The sequence below is a fragment of the Semicossyphus pulcher genome, unplaced genomic scaffold, assembly GCF_022749685.1.
Source record: "Semicossyphus pulcher isolate SPU_LCO1_2020_fin unplaced genomic scaffold, fSemPul1.0.p SCAF_22, whole genome shotgun sequence".
Taxonomy (NCBI): Eukaryota; Metazoa; Chordata; class Actinopteri; order Labriformes; family Labridae; genus Semicossyphus; species Semicossyphus pulcher.
In genome coordinates, this window is record NW_027211696.1 from 5901952 (window position 1) to 5919469 (window position 17518).

General features: G+C 39.7%; 1 protein-coding gene across 2 annotated transcripts; it reads right to left on the minus strand.

Moving 5' to 3' along the window:
• Nucleotides 1-1258: 1258 nt before the first annotated feature.
• Nucleotides 1259-16773, minus strand: lhx6a (LIM homeobox 6a). Of its 2 annotated transcripts, none has more exons than XM_069673322.1 (9): nt 16451-16773; nt 15488-15559; nt 15145-15327; nt 12949-13070; nt 3782-4002; nt 3323-3423; nt 3120-3215; nt 2825-2999; nt 1259-2730 (listed from the first exon to the last, which is right to left on the minus strand). In XM_069673322.1, the coding sequence occupies exons 1-9, from the start codon at nt 16526-16528 to the stop codon at nt 2651-2653; spliced, it is 1128 nt and encodes a 375-aa protein (XP_069529423.1). In that variant the 5' UTR covers nt 16529-16773; the 3' UTR covers nt 1259-2650. The 2 variants fall into 2 exon arrangements, 1 of the variants encoding a protein (XP_069529423.1); XR_011309186.1 differs by having other exon boundaries at nt 2643-2730; nt 2825-2979.
• Between the last annotated feature and the right edge of the window lie 745 nt (nt 16774-17518).

Genomic DNA, 17518 nt, shown 5'->3' on the forward strand with positions numbered 1-17518 from the left:
TGCCTGTTTTAAAGATCCGCCTTTTAGCATTTTATTTGATGCGACAGCCTGACTAAACTAAAGGAAATGTTGACTATTTGTTTTTGTTTTTCTATTATAGCTACTATGCAGTCTGCTTATGTACAATGACAGAAAAGCCATGTGATGTGATAATTTTCCTTTTTAAAGCTCCCTTGCTATATACATTATAGATGTTATCACTGCATTTCCATGCATTAATCTGTAATTCCTATATGTGTCTACATGTGTGTAAGGTTTTAAAAGTAAGAGTCTTAAATTGTTTGATTTACAAGCAGTATATGTCCCAGCTTTCATTTCATTTATTTAATAAAATAGATCTTTTTTTTTAATCTGATCTCCATCGAGTGTCACTGTCTACCAATAATCATTTGCTCTATGACTGAATATCAGTCTAATTCAGGTTACCTGATTAAAAAATAAAATCAGATCTCTGACAACAAAACTGACTTGAAAATGATTGTTTTTAAACACAGAAATGCCTTAATGGATTACTGTGTGTCAACTTTAATTCACTATTGGTGTCAGACGCAGAAGTTCACTGGATATTGTTGTTTTGAGGTGTTTTTATCCCTGAAATGTGACACTTATAGTATAAATGCGTTAAAAAGGTTAATCATATTATTTTAAGCATCAAGCTGCTGTAGGTCATGAAAATTATTAATACAACAACGCATGCTTTTTAAAACAAAAAAAATCCAAATTATATGTATGACTAATGTGCATGTAACATTGCAGGACACATTACTGCTGTGTGCAGGCCATGTAATCTTAAAAGACCAAACTACTCTTCAACGTCTTATTGCCATAAACTGTCTTTAGTCGAATCACTTAGACAACTTCACCGGTTTAAAGTCGAATAAATAAACATTAAGTCTTTTAAAAGCAGCAGTGTAGCAAAAACACACTCTCACAGCAGGATGATTATCCACAACTACCAGCAAATAAAGGAGCTATTACATACACCCACAACCAGGAACGAAAAATGTACCAAACCACAAGCAAAAGAAGTGGCATCATGCAAACATAAAAAAAACCATAAGGATTCAATTATAATTTATAATTTAATTTGCACGCTTTTAATTTGAAAAATCCTTGCCAGTTGTTCCTAAATGGATATTTTTTCGGCTTCTGTCGCACCCTCGCTCCATTATTAATCCTCAAAAAATGATCCAAGAACACAAAAATATCACATTCTATTTTATTGCATTTTAGTACACAAAACATTTATGATGCACAGTCTATCAAATAAAGTTTTTTGTTTCATTTCATTCAAAGTGTTTTAACAAAACAAAACAAATTTTCAGAGGGGAAAAAAAAAGTGCTTTACAGGGATTTACCATCTCAATAAATACAAGGACATTGAGGTCTTGTTGGATCCTGTTCTTCACACAATGGCCATGGCACTAAGATACAGATGCACACTCTCGACCCCTGCCACACACACACACACACACACACGCACGCACACACTAAAATACACGCATGTACAACCCCAGTCTGTTTCGTATTGTCCATATTGTACCAATATAACAAAACTCCATTTCCTCCTCGTGTGAAAGACGCTCACACACACACACAGGAGGCTTACCATAGAAATTATAAATTAGTGACAATACAATTGTTGGGAATTATGAAAATATGTAACATTTCAGATTTTATAGGAAATGACGAGTGCTCATCTCAAACTCTGTTTTTCTCTCAGATTAGAGAAATTCATCAGGATTGTTTCGGATTAAAATCTGCTCCTACACTTCTAATATTACAGCCATAATTAAATAATACACGAGCCAAGACATTGTGCTTTTCCTTCATTTTAAAGTAAATGCTTTTCATATGGTTTTCTTTCAATGGCTGATTTAAAATTCCAGTAATTTCTATGAAAAAATTAAATGAAATAAACATCCAAATGTTTGCTAAGTGACGAATTTCAGACTAGAACTGCAATTTGTTTTATAGACAAATGCATTTTATTTTAATAGTGGAAAACGTAAGGCACACAATGTTTTCATTCTGTCACAGAAATCTAATTTGACACCGTATTTCAGCTGCAAGTTGTCCTAAAATGTACTTTGAGATGCCTTAAAGTCACTATGCCATTCCTAAGGAAAATTCAACAGTCAACATATTTCATTTACATGTAGGTTTCCTTCATGGTTGCTTAGCAAGAAAAGAGGGCGGAGTCTTACCTTTAATGTCCTCTACTGTGTATGCCTGGCACAATGATAGTCCCCTTTTAATTTTCCAGTCTGTCTTATAGTACTGACAGCACACAGTCCTGCTTACTTGGTCAGTTTCACCTCCTAAAAACTCCCTCCACCTTCAAGTTGGAGGATGTATGAGTAGAATGGAGGATGCTGTACATGGGTCCTCAAGGTGGTGTAAAACACAGTCAGTGAGTTCCTGCAAATGATAGCTTCATGCTAATTTCTGACTGAGTGGCTGCAGGAGGAATAATCCCGTCCTCGAGAGAATGAAAAAACGTAAGGACGGACGATTCTTGTGGGGGGTTTTTTTCCATTTCTTTCGCTGTTCCGGTTGAGAAGTGCTCCTCTAAGCTGACTCCTGCGTGACCTCACGCAGGTCCGAGATCCAGAGGTTTAGGGGTCATAGGGGTCGTAGTGGTGGAGCGCTAGCGGCTGAGGGGGAGCTGGGGCAGCGACATGGCCTGGTGAGGGAGACCCTGAGAGGTCAGCATGGAGAAGGGATGACCTGGACAGCACACAAAAGAACATGTAATGAAATAAAGAATAAAACACCCAATATCAATAAAAGTATTTTCTACTGCACAAAAACTCAAACTCACTGTCGATGTACCCGTGCAGGGCCACCATGCGCGCCCGCTCAGGACTTCCGAAGGGGGAGTAATGCAGCTCATCGGGCAGGGACGAGGGTATCCTGGACTGGGGATGACCTTGCGGAGCCCCACTGTGCTGGGGCGTGTGCTTTTTGTGTCTTGCTCTGCAGTTTTGAAACCACACCTATGAAGACGCAATGTAACCAGACATCATGTAGCTATATTCTTGAAAAAGAAAATGTTCATTATTTCAATAACATAAGATTTATTAGTAGAGGAAGAGCGAGGACCTGTGTGTACTGACCTGTATAACTCTCCTGCTGAGGCCCGTCATGTCGGCTAGCTTCTGTAACGTCTGGGCATCTGGATTGTTGTCCTGGGCAAACTGAGCCTGCATGATCTGCGTGTTGGATTAAAACATTAGCATGAAATCTGCTTACAATGGAATATAAAATGTAAGAAAATAAGCTGTATTATAAACACATTGTTTTTATGTGTGTGTCTGACCTGTAGCTGCTCCGCAGTGAAGGATGTCCGCGCCCTTTTGGCCGGTTTGGGTTGACTGTCTTGTTCTGTTGGAACGGCTCCTTCTAATGTGATACCATTGCCTGAAAGAAAGGAAAGACATATGAGATGTCAGACAAATGCGTGTGAATCAGAGGACACCATATCACATTGGGATTTCTTTATCTACTGGGATCGTAATTTGAGGGCCTTAAGCTCTTGTAACATGATCAAGTGATACAGTTATTATGCGGGCATCAATCAGAATCAAAGATAAACAAAAAAAAAGAGGAGGCCAAACCAAATAAATCCCCCAAATTATAAAAGGAAATTGTAAAAAAAAATAACCCTATGGAGATGTAATGAAGTATATTAAAAAGCCCAAATCAGATAATCTCTTATGCAAGCATGTGGACAGCCACAAGGAGCCTCTGCAGTAAATCAGCCAGAACCAGCACTCACCGCTCTCAGCCGCCCGTTTGAGGTTCTCCACCATGGTGTCGTAGTGGATCCTACACAGAACCTTCTCCTCCACCAAGCCAAACTCCTCTCCCGTCGACAATTGCCTCTTACACGAGTAGCAGGCAAAACATGCCAAGTGGTATGCGTTTCCTCTGGCACGGCGCACCCAGTCGCTGGCGTATATCTGCCGCCCACAGCGGGCACACTTAGTACCAAACCTACTGTGAGGGAGAGAAAAGAGAAGAGACGAAAGCAGGAAAGAGACACAGAATGAGGAATTAGTGAGTTGATTTCAACAGAGAACATCTTTTAAATCTTAACTCAAGGCCGTTTCCAGATAGTACACACAGAATTAAACACGTTATTTTCTTTGAGATCACCTCAAGAGAGCTGAAGTCAAAATAAATGTTTTTGAATTTAAACTTTTGGCACAACTCAAAGGGTTTAAGGAAGAAACCTTGGAGGAGGATATGGCCCTCAGAAAAAGACTCCTGGCTGCGGCTGCAAGCTGAGCTTTGAATGCAAACAAACCAACACCTGCAATTTCCTGGCTGATGCCTGAAGGCCCTGACATATGCACGCGCTCGCACACAAACACACACACACACACACACACCGGGGAACACACATGTAAACCAGGGTGGTTTTACACACGGTGGAAGACGAAGAAAGACTTGCATGACATCACTGGAGATCGGCCCGCTGTAACTGATAGCAACAGTGAGGTCAGGCTGCATATAGTAAACCCAAACCACCTGACTTACTGTTCTAAAGGGGGGGCGGGTTTGAGGGCCAAAGAGGGAGACGATGAAAGATAAATGGACAGAGAACGGGCGGCATACATTTGTTAAGTCAGTTTCAAATAAAGCTCTCATTATTTGAAACATTTGAATGTGACTGAGCTGCCATGATTACCCTTTCTTTGCTACTCAGCCCAACGCCCATTCAATTTGTTAAAATGCATCATAAATACATGCATTCATTTATTTAAAAAATTGTGTCGCTGCCTGAAAGAGCTGGCTGCAGTCATTTTTCACAAATGTCATTCAAACAAACATTTTACAGGGACTATTTTCAGCTGCGGATTAATTCCCATTTGATGTTTTAGAGAGTATCTACAGCGGCAGGATTGTGTGGATTTGTATAAATTCATAACATTCAAACATAACATTCATTATAATAAGAAGATTGTGCGACGATAATCAGACATTATTCTTTATTTTTGTTACTCTTGAGTGATTCCATGAAAGAGAAAATAAGTAGTAGGTTAGTCCCTCTTAGTATTTTGGGTTTCCTCACCCTGTCTGTAGCACTCAGACCAAATCTAGTTTAATCTGTTGAAATTGGTCATAAATATAGTTATATATTGAAAAAAAAAAAAGCTGGTTAGCTTCCTTAAAAAGCTGGCTAATGTCATTTTGCAAAAAAAGAATTCAAACAAGAGTAAGCAATGCATTTAACAGGGACTATTTTCAGCTGTGGATGTATACACATTTGGTGTTTTAGCAAGCGTATACAGGTTCAGGGCTGTAAAGAACGGTATCAAAATAAACTACAGCACCCGTGTTCACTGTAATGAGAAAATGAGTGCAACGGTATGGATCGTGTTTTTAATAGTTTAAGTTAGGTGCGAAATAAGGTTTTGGATAAAAATATGTATATTAAGTAATATAGAATATAACAAGTTTATCCTTAAACTGAAATAGGGTTCAGCGAACAGATGGCACTTTAATACAGCTGAAATATTATACAAATTTCCTGTTTGACACAAGAATGAAAAGAGATTAAGCTTCTCATTTAAAGAGCACATTATGGGTTTAATGGGTATAAAGCGCTTTAGGTTATGGTTAGGTTAAGAGCCATTGTTGGGGTCAGCAGCTGCCAGTTCTGGAGAGGGAGGCCGGATTTGTAAGCAGCCTGAGAAAAAAGTGCTGCCTCAAGGGTAAAACAGAATAACGCTCAACTATTCCGCCTGTTTTTTTTTCTCTCTCTCAAATTAGAAACATTTCCATATTGATGGGATTATTCTATAAAAGAGGCACTAACACGGACCTCAAGAGCTAATGGCTGACTCAACATTTCTGACAGTTCTACTAACACATGTAGCTACTCACACAAGAAAAGCACAGCATCACAAACATGAGCCAAATTCAAAGAGCAGTCAATAGCTGAAAGGTATGAAGGAGGCTAGAACTGGTGAGGGCAGGATGAAAAGAGTAGACATGGAGAGAGGAAGTAAGTGGCAGAGGGAAATAGCAAAGTAAAGAGCGAGGATGGCAGAGAGAGAGAAAGAGAGAGCTGGGGGACGGAGAGCACGAGGGTTGCCAAGTGAGTGGGTTTGGCAGCGCATCAGTGCACTCAAGTCCACTCTATCTGGGATGAAAGCATACTATATCCCCGACATCTCTCAAACTCGTAGCCCTCCTCATGTATATGAGCTTGTTGAGCAGAAGATGTATTTTCCTGTGTGGTAGAGAATATTCAAAGCGCATCAAGGAGTGAGTACTGTGTTTGAGTCTCGTTCTGCATCGGCCTTCCTACATTTAACATCACCATATTCACACAGCGGCCATTTTCCAATGAGTTAACGCTCAGGTTGGGAGAACAAATGCAGTTATAATGTTGTACTGCTGAAATTTTTTATCATTTCACTGCTTCTGGATTGAGCAGCGACTGACAAGACGACAAGTAGTAAAAATACAGAGGGAAATCCAGCTATTTATCAAGTAAAAACAGCATATCTATTAACCCATTTGCTACAGTTAGATGACAGCTAGCATAAGCTTCAGCCACTTATTAGCTAATATTACCGATATCTACCAAGCGGCTGACAGCTCAACGTTTGATAGCTTAAAAAATATACAATAGGAAAAGCGTAAATATCTAGCTTCGTAACGTTAGCTAGAAAGTGGTTGAATGCTAACATTAGCTGTCGTCAAACAGTAGCTAATGGGTTATCGGATATGTTGTTTTACATTTAAATATGGCTCAGTGTCCCTCGAGATTTTCAATGTGCATTTTGTTTTCAGTGGGGCTGACAGCTAATATTACAGTTTAGTAGCATTATAGGAAAAGCATACATTTCTAGTAAACGCATTGTTAGCTAGCTAACGCATTGTTAGCTAGGAATGATGTGGCTTTGAAGTATGGCCCAATGTCCCTCCAGCATTTCCATGTTCATTGTGTTAACAGTTGCTCATCAGTCGGAAAGCAAAGAAATGATAACGGTCAGATACCCTACATAAATACAACTTGAAACTTCGCTACAGTCTTTCAACAGCTTACGTTAGCTTCAGCCACTTACTAGCTCATATTACCCCTAGCTACCAACCAGCCAGTTGACAGCAAATATTACAGTTTGCTAGCATTAAATAATATACAATAGAAAAAGCATACATTCTCAGCTAACATAGTGTTAGCTAGAAAGTGGTTGAATGCTAGCTGTGAGCTAATGTGTTATCAAATATGTTGTTTTACTTGGAAATATGCTCCCTCTGGATTTTCAACAATCATTGTGTTAACAGTTGCCAATGCATCGAAAAGCAAAGAAATGATAACGATGGTTAGATACCCTACAAAAATACAAATTACACATTCGATACAGTCAGTTGACAGCTTACGTTAGCTTCAGCCACATTCTAGCTCATATTACCCATCGCCACCAAGGGGCTGACAGCAGTTTGGAAGCGTTAAACAATATACAATAGGAAAAGCCTAAATCCTTAACTAACATAAGGTTAGCTAGGAAGCAGTTGAACGCTCATTTTAGCCGTTGTCTAACGCTAGCTAATCGTTTATCAAATATGTTGTTTACTTTGAAATATTGCCCAATGTCTCTCCAGATTTTCAATGTTCATTGTGTTTCAGGTGCTGATCAATGAGAAATAAATCAGATTATAACAACAACAAAACGTACAACTTGGAACATAGAACATTATACTGTATTAGTATGAGAGCTTCCTGCCCTGAGAGTAAGATGGCGGCCGTGTGAATACGGTGAACTATCTCTGTCAAGTAGGTTATATTTAATTAACACAGCAGTGCCCAAATAAAAACAGAGCCTCTACGCTTTACTATGCTTGTTATTCCTCTTGCCGAACAAATTCACTTCAGCATTAGAGCATTAGGGCAATGAAACCATGGGGAAAAGTGTTCTTGTGGTGACCATGAAATAAAATTAGCCGGCGTAGCACTTACAGGGGGCTTAACTTGTCACAGATATGTGCAACTTAAGCAAAAAAAAACCTCTCATAACCCAATAAAGCCATTCCGGAGACAAATCGTCTCCTTGACTTACTGTTCTGTGTGTAAGTATCATTTCAGATTGTTATGGAGAATTCCAGGCTGTTCCTACAGTAAAGAGGAAAACATTGTGGAACGTTGCAGCTAATCCAGCATGACAGCTTGTCAGTTTCGTGCTCCGAGACAGAACCCAGAAAAGCTGCAAATCATCCCTTGTTTTAACCCCCTCCTGCTCCTCCATCTTCCTCCCCTCTTCCCCCTCCCTCCCTCCCTCCTTCCTTTTTTTTTTGTATCTCGTTTTGTCCTTGCACCAAAAACCTGGTGTTTATTTTGGAGCAATGTCAATCCTCACTGCCCCCTTTATCGCTCACAAGAGGGAAAATCTTGCACCGCAAAACTCCCCTTTTCCCCAAACCTCTCCTATTTGCTCCCATTTTATCGTCTAATCTTTACTCTTTTTTTTAACAGTAATTCACCTGCTGCTGAAAGAGGGGCTTGAGGAGGTACACGTTTTTTGGATTATTTCTCTGCTATGAGAATAACCTAATCTCTATTAGATTTGTCCGAAGAGATTACTTGCTTGACTGTGTGGTTTGAAGAGGCAAGGCTCGTTTTAGGCCTTTGTACTGGAAGAAATTGATCTAAATATAGATTTAACATATTATCAGGATTTAACATGAACCCTACACAAAATAAACCTTATTTTATTCACGTTTTTTAGGACTTCGGTATCTGTGAATTCAGGCATTTTTTCGTAATCTGCATCACAAATTTCATTCTATTTCATTGCTTTGAATAGTCTTTCTAAATGTGCAGCATTGTGCGACAGCTGTCTTATTATAATTTCGCTTCATTCAGCTCTTAATAAAACCCAACTCACTCTTTGTACTCTTTTCTCTCTTGCAACGGAGACCTAATCATCTTACCAGAGGTGGGTTGATGAATAATTATCATTACAATACGCATACACACACATAAAGAGACACGTACACATGCACACATCTAACGCACAAAGTTCCCTACATACACGGACTCTGGTTACGCTGTCAGTATCCCAGGGTGCCTCTGATTAGTGAAGCAATGCAACTTCCTGTGTGGCCTGCAGCTCACGAACGAGGATGATGTTTCTACGGAGCGAGGTGAGGGAGGGGTAGAGGGAGGCGAGGGGGGTCAGGGGAGGAGGCTGATAAAGAAATGGTTTGCGTGTGTGTGTGTGCGTAAGCCCTAAGGCCTGGTTTGAGAGGCACAGCGTGGGCTCTGTCCTGCGCCCCCTATCCCAACGTACACACACACACCACCTTCCTCCCCCCATACTCGCACACACACACACGTATAAGGAGGGAAACCCAGTCTGATTTCCTGCTATTACGCCCCATTAAAGCAGCTGTCAGTCCAAAGCCAGATGAGAGGCTGACACAGATGAGGAAATATCTCCAGAGGTTTGAAACCAGCCCAGAGGATCTGGACTCACAGTGGTGTTTAGCCTTGTTTAAATCTGGCCTAAACCCAGATTACAGTTTATATTTACAGAGGTAACCTTTGTACAGGCCCCGGCCCTGCAGCGAAGCTTCACCGTTACTGCAAGATTTTCTAAATAACATCTCCTTTTCCAGTGTGACGTCCAAGGAAATCAAATATCATAATGAAAAGGAGGATTTTTCTCTTGTGATTGTAACCATTCTGAGTAAAAGATACAGCTGAGGTCAACAGTTTGACCTTCAGTACATCACTGTGTGTGTCTATCCTCTTTAGAATCACTATAGATAGCATTATATCCATAGTTATTGCACTTCTAGGGGTGCAAATTTATTAAATTACCAAAGGAGGTTGGAAAAAAGGATTTAAAATTTAAAGGTGACTTTGTACATCTTTGTTGCCGATGTAGCCGACAAGTTGTAAAAGCTTTATTTACACTCTTTTTGTCTGCAGATAAAACGTTCTCTTAACTGTCCTGTCTATTCCGGCAAATAAGTATAAACCTAAAGACTTTAATATGTGAATTCAGAGTAGCTTCACCAAATCACATTACACATAACGTGTAAATAACTTTGAGTAAGGTCGAAAGTTCACACTGTAGTCACAGCTACGCTAAGCTAGGATTCTTAGATTTAGCAGGACTTATTTATGTGGTGTTAGCTTTTATTTTCTTCCTTATGATTAGACTTAGACGCTGCCTTATTAAATTGGTATCACAAATTCAGTTAATAAGATGTTGGAACTTCTAAATTTGTCTTTCAATTACACTAAACAGGTTTATCTTACTTCCTTGGCTAAGCTCATTTGGCTTAAGCCTAAGCTAGCTGTCGCTCACAAGCTAATTTATAGCCGTAGTGCCATCTCAGCGCTTTGGTCTTTAGCCCCTGTGTGTTAGTTCACATAATGTTGAAAATGATGCATTTCTGTGGCTTAACAATGTTTCATATTATTAAACGTATGTCAGATTTTGGTCGCAAATCACTTCCAAAACATTATTTTCTTAGTACATTTTAACTCTTCTTGGGGATACGGGCTAATTTACAATATTAACAAGCTGCAACTATAGGGCCTAAAAGAGTTTTAATTTGAGGCTGGTCGAGTTTAAGTCTTTTTGTGTATGTAACCGCAGCATATACTTTGATGTATAGTACAAACATAAGACTCTGCTGCACATGGGTTGACATAAAACTGCTTAAAGAGTTTGAGTTGTACAGCAATCCTTTGCTAGTTTATGGCAAAACGTGCAAACACATTTATAGCGTCCATATGTAGACATACTTAGTTTTCACATCTACTTTACTTCGCATAATTACAGTGTAGGATTTCACTGATGACTATATAATGTGTGACCCAGTGCCGGCTACATCACTACCACTTATTACCATTTTCCCTGCATGTTTAATAGAGGCTCACAGAGCTGGGAGCAGAGCTGAGGGCGAGAGGGGTGAGCGGAGAAGAAGCATTTAAATGGAGACGGGTCAGGTAAAATATTATTATGATGTGGCCGAGCAAACACAAATCTCCATTTTGAGAAAAAATGGGCAAAATGATTGGCAGCTACTGGACGTGCATAAATAAACAGAGGTATCAGTGTGTGTTTATATGCGAGAGTGCAAGTACATGTGCGTTTTAAGTTGTAAAAGGAGGCAATGTGTGCAGTGTGTTTTAACTAATATTGGCATGTAAATCATATTCATGTTTTCATGTTTAGTTGTGTGTCAATGTGTAAGTGTGTGTGTGTTTTTTAGCTTGGATAGAAGTCACATTCAGACCAGAAACATGCTGACCAGGCACTCGGGGCAGTCTAATTGCTGGTCTGGAGGCCTGAGGGTCTGGGGTGGAGGACAACTAATTGCTGGTGATTATAAACCTCAGAGCGGTGCCCTGGTGTCAGGTTTCAATCAGACACACACCAAAGCTCACTCACAGCTCCAAGCACGCTCTCTCTCTCTCACACACACACACACACACACACAAACACAAATTATGTGCACAAAACACGTACAGTATGTGTGTCCATATCTTCAGGATACAACACAAAAATGTACTATGCTGTTGCTGGTGTGAACCCCATTTAACCTCAGGTTCCACACACGCACGCACGCACGCACACAAGCACACACACACTATCAAAAATGAAAGTTAATAGGAATCTATGAGTAAAAACATCCACTTGTCGACCAAGACTTATTCCCTCGCTTCTAGTTGCAAATACGTATAAGCGTGCGATGAATAAATGCAAATAATGATATATTCACCCTTAAATTACAATGAATCTACATAGTCTCTCACTCTTTCTGTCTCTCTGTCTAACAACACTCTCCTTTCCCTCATAGTCTGAGTGTGTCTAAAATGAAGATAGACAAGTAGACAGGTAGATAGAATATTGGTATGCTATTTATTGCACTTGAGCCTGAACACAGAATCAATTATATCATTATTGTGTACTTTTATATTGCTTTATTTGAATATAAGAAAATAAATATGAAGCGTGTGACATGTTTTATTAATTTGAAAACGCAATTTAACGACAAATCCGTCTATTTCCACATCCGCTGGATGCTGGTGGGCACTAAAGGCCATCAGTTTGATAGGGAAAGAAAAGAACATTAAATAATGTTGCCCTTTTTCTCTCTGTTATGAGTTTTCTTGTCATTTGACGCTTTGTTTACCTACAGGGAGCGACTACATTCGCATGGCATCGCATTCAAACGGCCATTTCCGCTTATTTCCGCTTGTTTCACGTGTCCCTCCCGAGCTGATAAAACAGCAACCATGCACGCGCTGCGTTGCACGTGGTGCATTTACTGTTGATATGTTTATGACTGCTCTATCTCTGCTAAGGGTGTGAGTTTAGCTTTTATTTGCAGGGAGTTGGAAAATGTATCATGTTGTGGTTAAATGAAGGTGTGTTCAGGGCCTGTCGTAATTCTGACATGGTCAACAGGCAATTAACCTCATAAAATAATCGAAAAACGTCAATTTAGCACGCCACGTAAGATCTGATTTGATTTGAGCGGTGGTGAAACGTGTTTAAAAGATTAATCTCCAAAGACATATAACCTCAAAAAACTACAATAGGCCTATAGCTTACTGTACTTTAAACTAATAATAACTCCAATAATTAGTTATTATTTTTCCTTTTATTATGTTGCGTTTTGAATAGCCATAACAAAACGGTTTATCTTTCAACTATGCACTGTAGTTAAAGACTTTTATTCTGTTACAGACTTTGAGTGTTTTTCAAAAGGTCTTTCAAGATCACATTAGGCTACCCGCATCTAACTCAAAGGAAGAGATAGAGAGAGTGTGTGTGCGTGTGTAAAAGAGGGAGAGAGAGTGTGTGTGTATACGTGCATATGTGTGTGTGTGTGGGGGGGGGGGGATACAGACGAGGGGAGGCAGAGGATACGTGGTATTTTGAAAACATGGTCATAAACTTACCCTACCTGAAATAATCCATTTTACAGAAGATCTCTTTGTTTTTGATGTAGCAGCTGCTGTGCTGACGTAGTGACGTCCTGCAGACGGAACACTCCAGACAGCGCACGTGCCAGATCAGGTTGTTTACCTGCGAAAAGGCGACAGATATGTCATCACACACTGTCGATAGATCGCTGCAGCAGAGACGTACTGTGTTGTTGAATAATACATTGTATAGGCCTACATATTTTATTCCTTAAACCTACTGTTAGATTAATTAAAAGTTTATATTAACGTAAGGCTATTTTAAGGTATCATTGCATAATACCAACACATATATATGTCCGAATAATTTACATATAAAAATGTGTTGATTTATTATTGTTTTATATTCTTTAGGCTTATTATATTTTTTTCTATGGCGCTATTATATTAACTTTAATATATTACGGTATTTAATTGAGACAGTGTTGCCTTGTCGTGGTGTAATATGTTAGTGTTTTCTTAATAGAGCAAATATTTCTTGGACTTTAGTTTTGTCTCTGGAAACATTGCTAACACATCCAGCCTACATAGAATATTAGCCGAATCGAAATTTAGACAATAATGCTGCTGAAATAAATCCACATTGAGAAATATTGGAGCATAAAGCATCGTACCTTCGCTTCTAAAATGTTATGTTTATTATCTTCAGCAACAATGGTTAGGAAAAACTAACAAACTAAACAAGAACACAATTGTCATGCATGGAGATCAAGTAACCAATCTCTGATGACGACTGATGAAACGATCGGCGTCAGTCATCTCGCTGCCCCATTGTCGAAATATTTTTCAAAATAAAATGGGCCTAATTATTCACGGAGAGAGCTGAAGTATAAAAATACAGCATTATAAAACCTCTAACTAGTGTAGCCTAAAGAAAATTACGGTCCTGTGTTCTGTTCATTTTAATTATATAAATTTGGTTAAAGTGGAACTTGGTTTTGGAATGGTTTTTATAGCTAATAAACTGCTTATAAAAATATAGTTGTAAAAAAGAAATGACGGCAATTCCAGCGTAATTAATTGAAGGCTACCATTTCAGATATTTACGTAGGCCTACGTTTATTCACAGCACTGGCCAGTTTGAAATAGCTGCGTAGGAAATACATTTAAAAAAATACAGAGTGCATGTAATTTTCTAAAAGGGAGATGACGACCATATTAAGTGCTGCACTGATGAAACTTTAGTGTATCATCAATTTGATCATTTGTTATTTATTACCTGTAAAACAAATTGAATTTAATGTTTTTGGTCAGTTAAAAAAAAACAATTCAAAAGGCTTTGGATAAAGTCCTAAAATGCCTGGACTTAACAACAAAATATTTTTTTTCATTTTATCGATTATTTGCAAATATAATATCGAGAATTTCGAAATTATATACTTTCTAATATGTATTTCAATGCACATTAAATGGGCCCATTAAAAAAAAAACCGTCACAGTATTTCTTGTCCAAACAATGTTTCCTTCACGTTATCAGCTCTGCAGTCAGATAATGGACTAATGATCTTCACACTTCCTGACAAACACGCCCATTAGCGCGCGACTGAAGAGTGCTGGAAGCACGCGGGCGCACGCGACAAGACATGGCGTTTTGACGTTGAGGCTGTAAAACTGAAAACATCCTCGGTGTGTCTGCTGTCTCCAAAACAACATCTTTTACTTTATCTTTGTTACCTACATTTTTTTCAGTGCAGATAAATGTAATTAATTTACATTTATTTAATGTAGGAAAGGTTATGGATCAAACTGTCTTTATACTAATGATACATTGTTCTATTACGTAGACTACGTACATGTTTTACAGTGTAGGCTGCTATTGGATATCGTAGCTGTCAATAGCTATCAGTGACCTATTTCTTCCCCTTTTACTTTTGTAGTTGTATGTCTCCCTGATGTTTTATTTTATTGTCATAGAGGGTAAATTGAAAGTTCAGTCCAGGCCTTGATTTTATTACGCTACATTAGTTTAAAAACACAGCAGAACTGTTCAAAACAAAACAGAACCAGATAAATCATGCCACTCGCTTCTGCTAATCTTACGCAGACAAGCTAGTTGTCTGTCTGGATTAATATCGGCGTACAAATAAAAAAAGAGCAGCCTAAACAAACAAACAAGAAAGGCTACCCCAAGAAGAAGGTCATTTCTGATGTCGAAGGGTGCACGGTCGGCCTCTCACCTTCAGCAAGTATCTGTCCAGGATCTCCTGCCCGCAGCTGGCACACACGTTCTTCCCGGTGGACGGCACCGAGCTGGTGGTGGAGGTCGGCGAGCACGCGGAGGGGGTGGACGGGGTGCTGGGGGACGAGCGCGTGTCCTCCCGCTCCATGTTGGACCGCTGCGATTCTCCGTCCGAGTGAGACTGAAAGAGAGGATATGCACAAGATAATGCACATGTCGCCATTTTTTTTATGATGTAGCAATTTATAAGCATAATTCACAAATGTTAAATATATTAATTTTAACTATATTACGTCACTGATTTATCCAAACGTTTTCAAAGCAGAAATCAAATCTCTCACCATTGAAGTGTGTTTCGAGTCCACACTGCAGCGCGAGGCTCCCGGTGTACTCTGATGCTCGGTACAGATCACCTATAAGACAACGTTCAGTAAGCGGCAAGTCTTCATCACTCTCCCCGTCTCATCTTTAGCTGAGAAATCCTCGGGACACATTTGCAGGCAGCTCCTCAAGGCTACTCCTATATAAAGTAGTCCTGACAATAAACCCCGGTTAAAACTGTTAAAAAGGGCCCCCGCAACAAAAGGCACATTTTAATGAAGCTATTTCAATTTGGATTGATTTTTCCCTTCCCCTTAACCCATGCCTCTCACAATAATAGTATTTTCTTCGCAATCCAGGACACGAGAGTGGAGGGGGGAGAAAAAACTACCTGTAATTACAAATAGCTTGAAACGCTGCGGATAAGAGGGACCCGGAGTGTCAATTTCAACTGTCAATCAGAAAAAGGCAACGGGTCACCCAAAGAATTGCAAATTTGATTTTTAATGGCTGTAATTAAAATCCAATTCTTCTCAGGCGAATTGGCAGCGCTCGAGAGGGCTCGCGGACCGCAAATCACGCTATTCATAACAGAGAGGCGCGTGCCTCTTCACAGCGGCTGGCGCGTGCAGCTGATCTCAGTACACAAGCGGTGATTCTTGTGACATCACTGAGAGACAAAACAAAACTCACGCACACGACGCTGCGGGCTTGCAAATAAAGTGCGGGTGTTTGCAACAGAAAATAGATCCAACCAAGCGCTCAAGAAAGAAGATAAATAACCTGGGAAATCAAAATTATTTCACATTGAGGCTGCACATTGGTCTGTATACAAAATATTTCGTATTAAACGTCATGACATAAAACGCTAAATGAGTCTAGAACACATAGTGAGGGCCCATACAGTGCAGACGTGTGCTACCTCTCCAATTTGAACCTTTTACGCACAAAGTTGACGCTTAGCGTTTCCAAAGTTTGAGTACCTGCTTCGTGGGAATTCCTTCCGACAGAATCTTATTTCCCTCTGAGAGAGGGGACAAAACTTCATTTTTCCAGTACATGAACCCCTTCAGTCTCACAGCGTACAGTGTCTCCAAATTCGGCGCGTGGATTGAGGAGAAGACTCGGCGATGGGCGTCAGAACTTGTAGCATCCGTACCATGCGTGGATTCTGTCGTAACTGGCGCACGGTGACGACCAACGGCACAAACTGCAAAAGTTCTGAAGCTTTGCAGAGTTGAGGAGTTGCTTGCTGCTCCACAGAGAGCCTTATTTAGAACAGAAAGATTTCTTCCTCTCCCCAGTGTCCCCCTCTCTCCACTTTAGGGAAGGAGTCTGACTACAGGAAGTGAATCAGAGTGAGGGGTTGGAAGCTTTTACTCCAAAGGCTTCCAAGGAGACTTCAGGGCTGCGAAGTCGACGAGAGCGCAAGGACCGGAGTGACTGTGCAGAGCTGCAGTGAAAGTTTGCGCGGCTATCTGGCCTGCCTCACAGTTAAAGAGGGGGGAGGGTGAACACGGAGTTTCATATGCGTGAGAAGGGTGGACACACTTTGGAACAGTTATGACAGAAACTTACTCAAACTCTGCTGCAGCCTGTTTGATATGTCCGGCATTTATAGCGGCTGCCAGAGGAAAAAATACCCAATGTAAATTATAGTTATTTATATAATTGCCATTTATTTGCTACTAGGAATATACAAGACCTGTATAGGCTGCAACGTAATAATTAACGTACATGCTCGGGTATTTAAATCGAGCTTTTTATACGTCTCCGTACACATGCTGCTTTATTCTGTATATTCACGATCAACTTAATCTACACCAGAACAACAAAAACAATAATATCTCCAAAATATTCATTAATTCAAACTATTTTTTGTAAAAAAATTATTAAATTAGTTAATTTCAGTGGCGTATCAAATCCTTAAACACACGTATTTTAATGGTAATGATTTAAGGCTTCTTTTGATTTCAAAATAATAGTCTTTATTTTAACAAATTTTTCTTGTGAACAAAATCAAGGCAAATGTATGTTTAGCTGGTGCGTAT

What these genes read in the sequence shown, in the direction of transcription:
- lhx6a (XM_069673322.1), bottom strand. Translation starts at nt 16,528, where the DNA reads ATGTACTGGAAAAATGAAGTTTTGTCCCCTCTCTCAGAGGGAAATAAG. An exon ending in CAAACGGGCGGCTGAGAGCG is followed by an intron (nt 3,424 to 3,781) that starts GTGAGTGCTGGT and finishes CCTTTCTTTCAG; the next exon opens with GCAATGGTATCACATTAGAA. An exon ending in TCACTGCGGAGCAGCTACAG is followed by an intron (nt 3,216 to 3,322) that starts GTCAGACACACA and finishes TCCAACACGCAG; the next exon opens with ATCATGCAGGCTCAGTTTGC.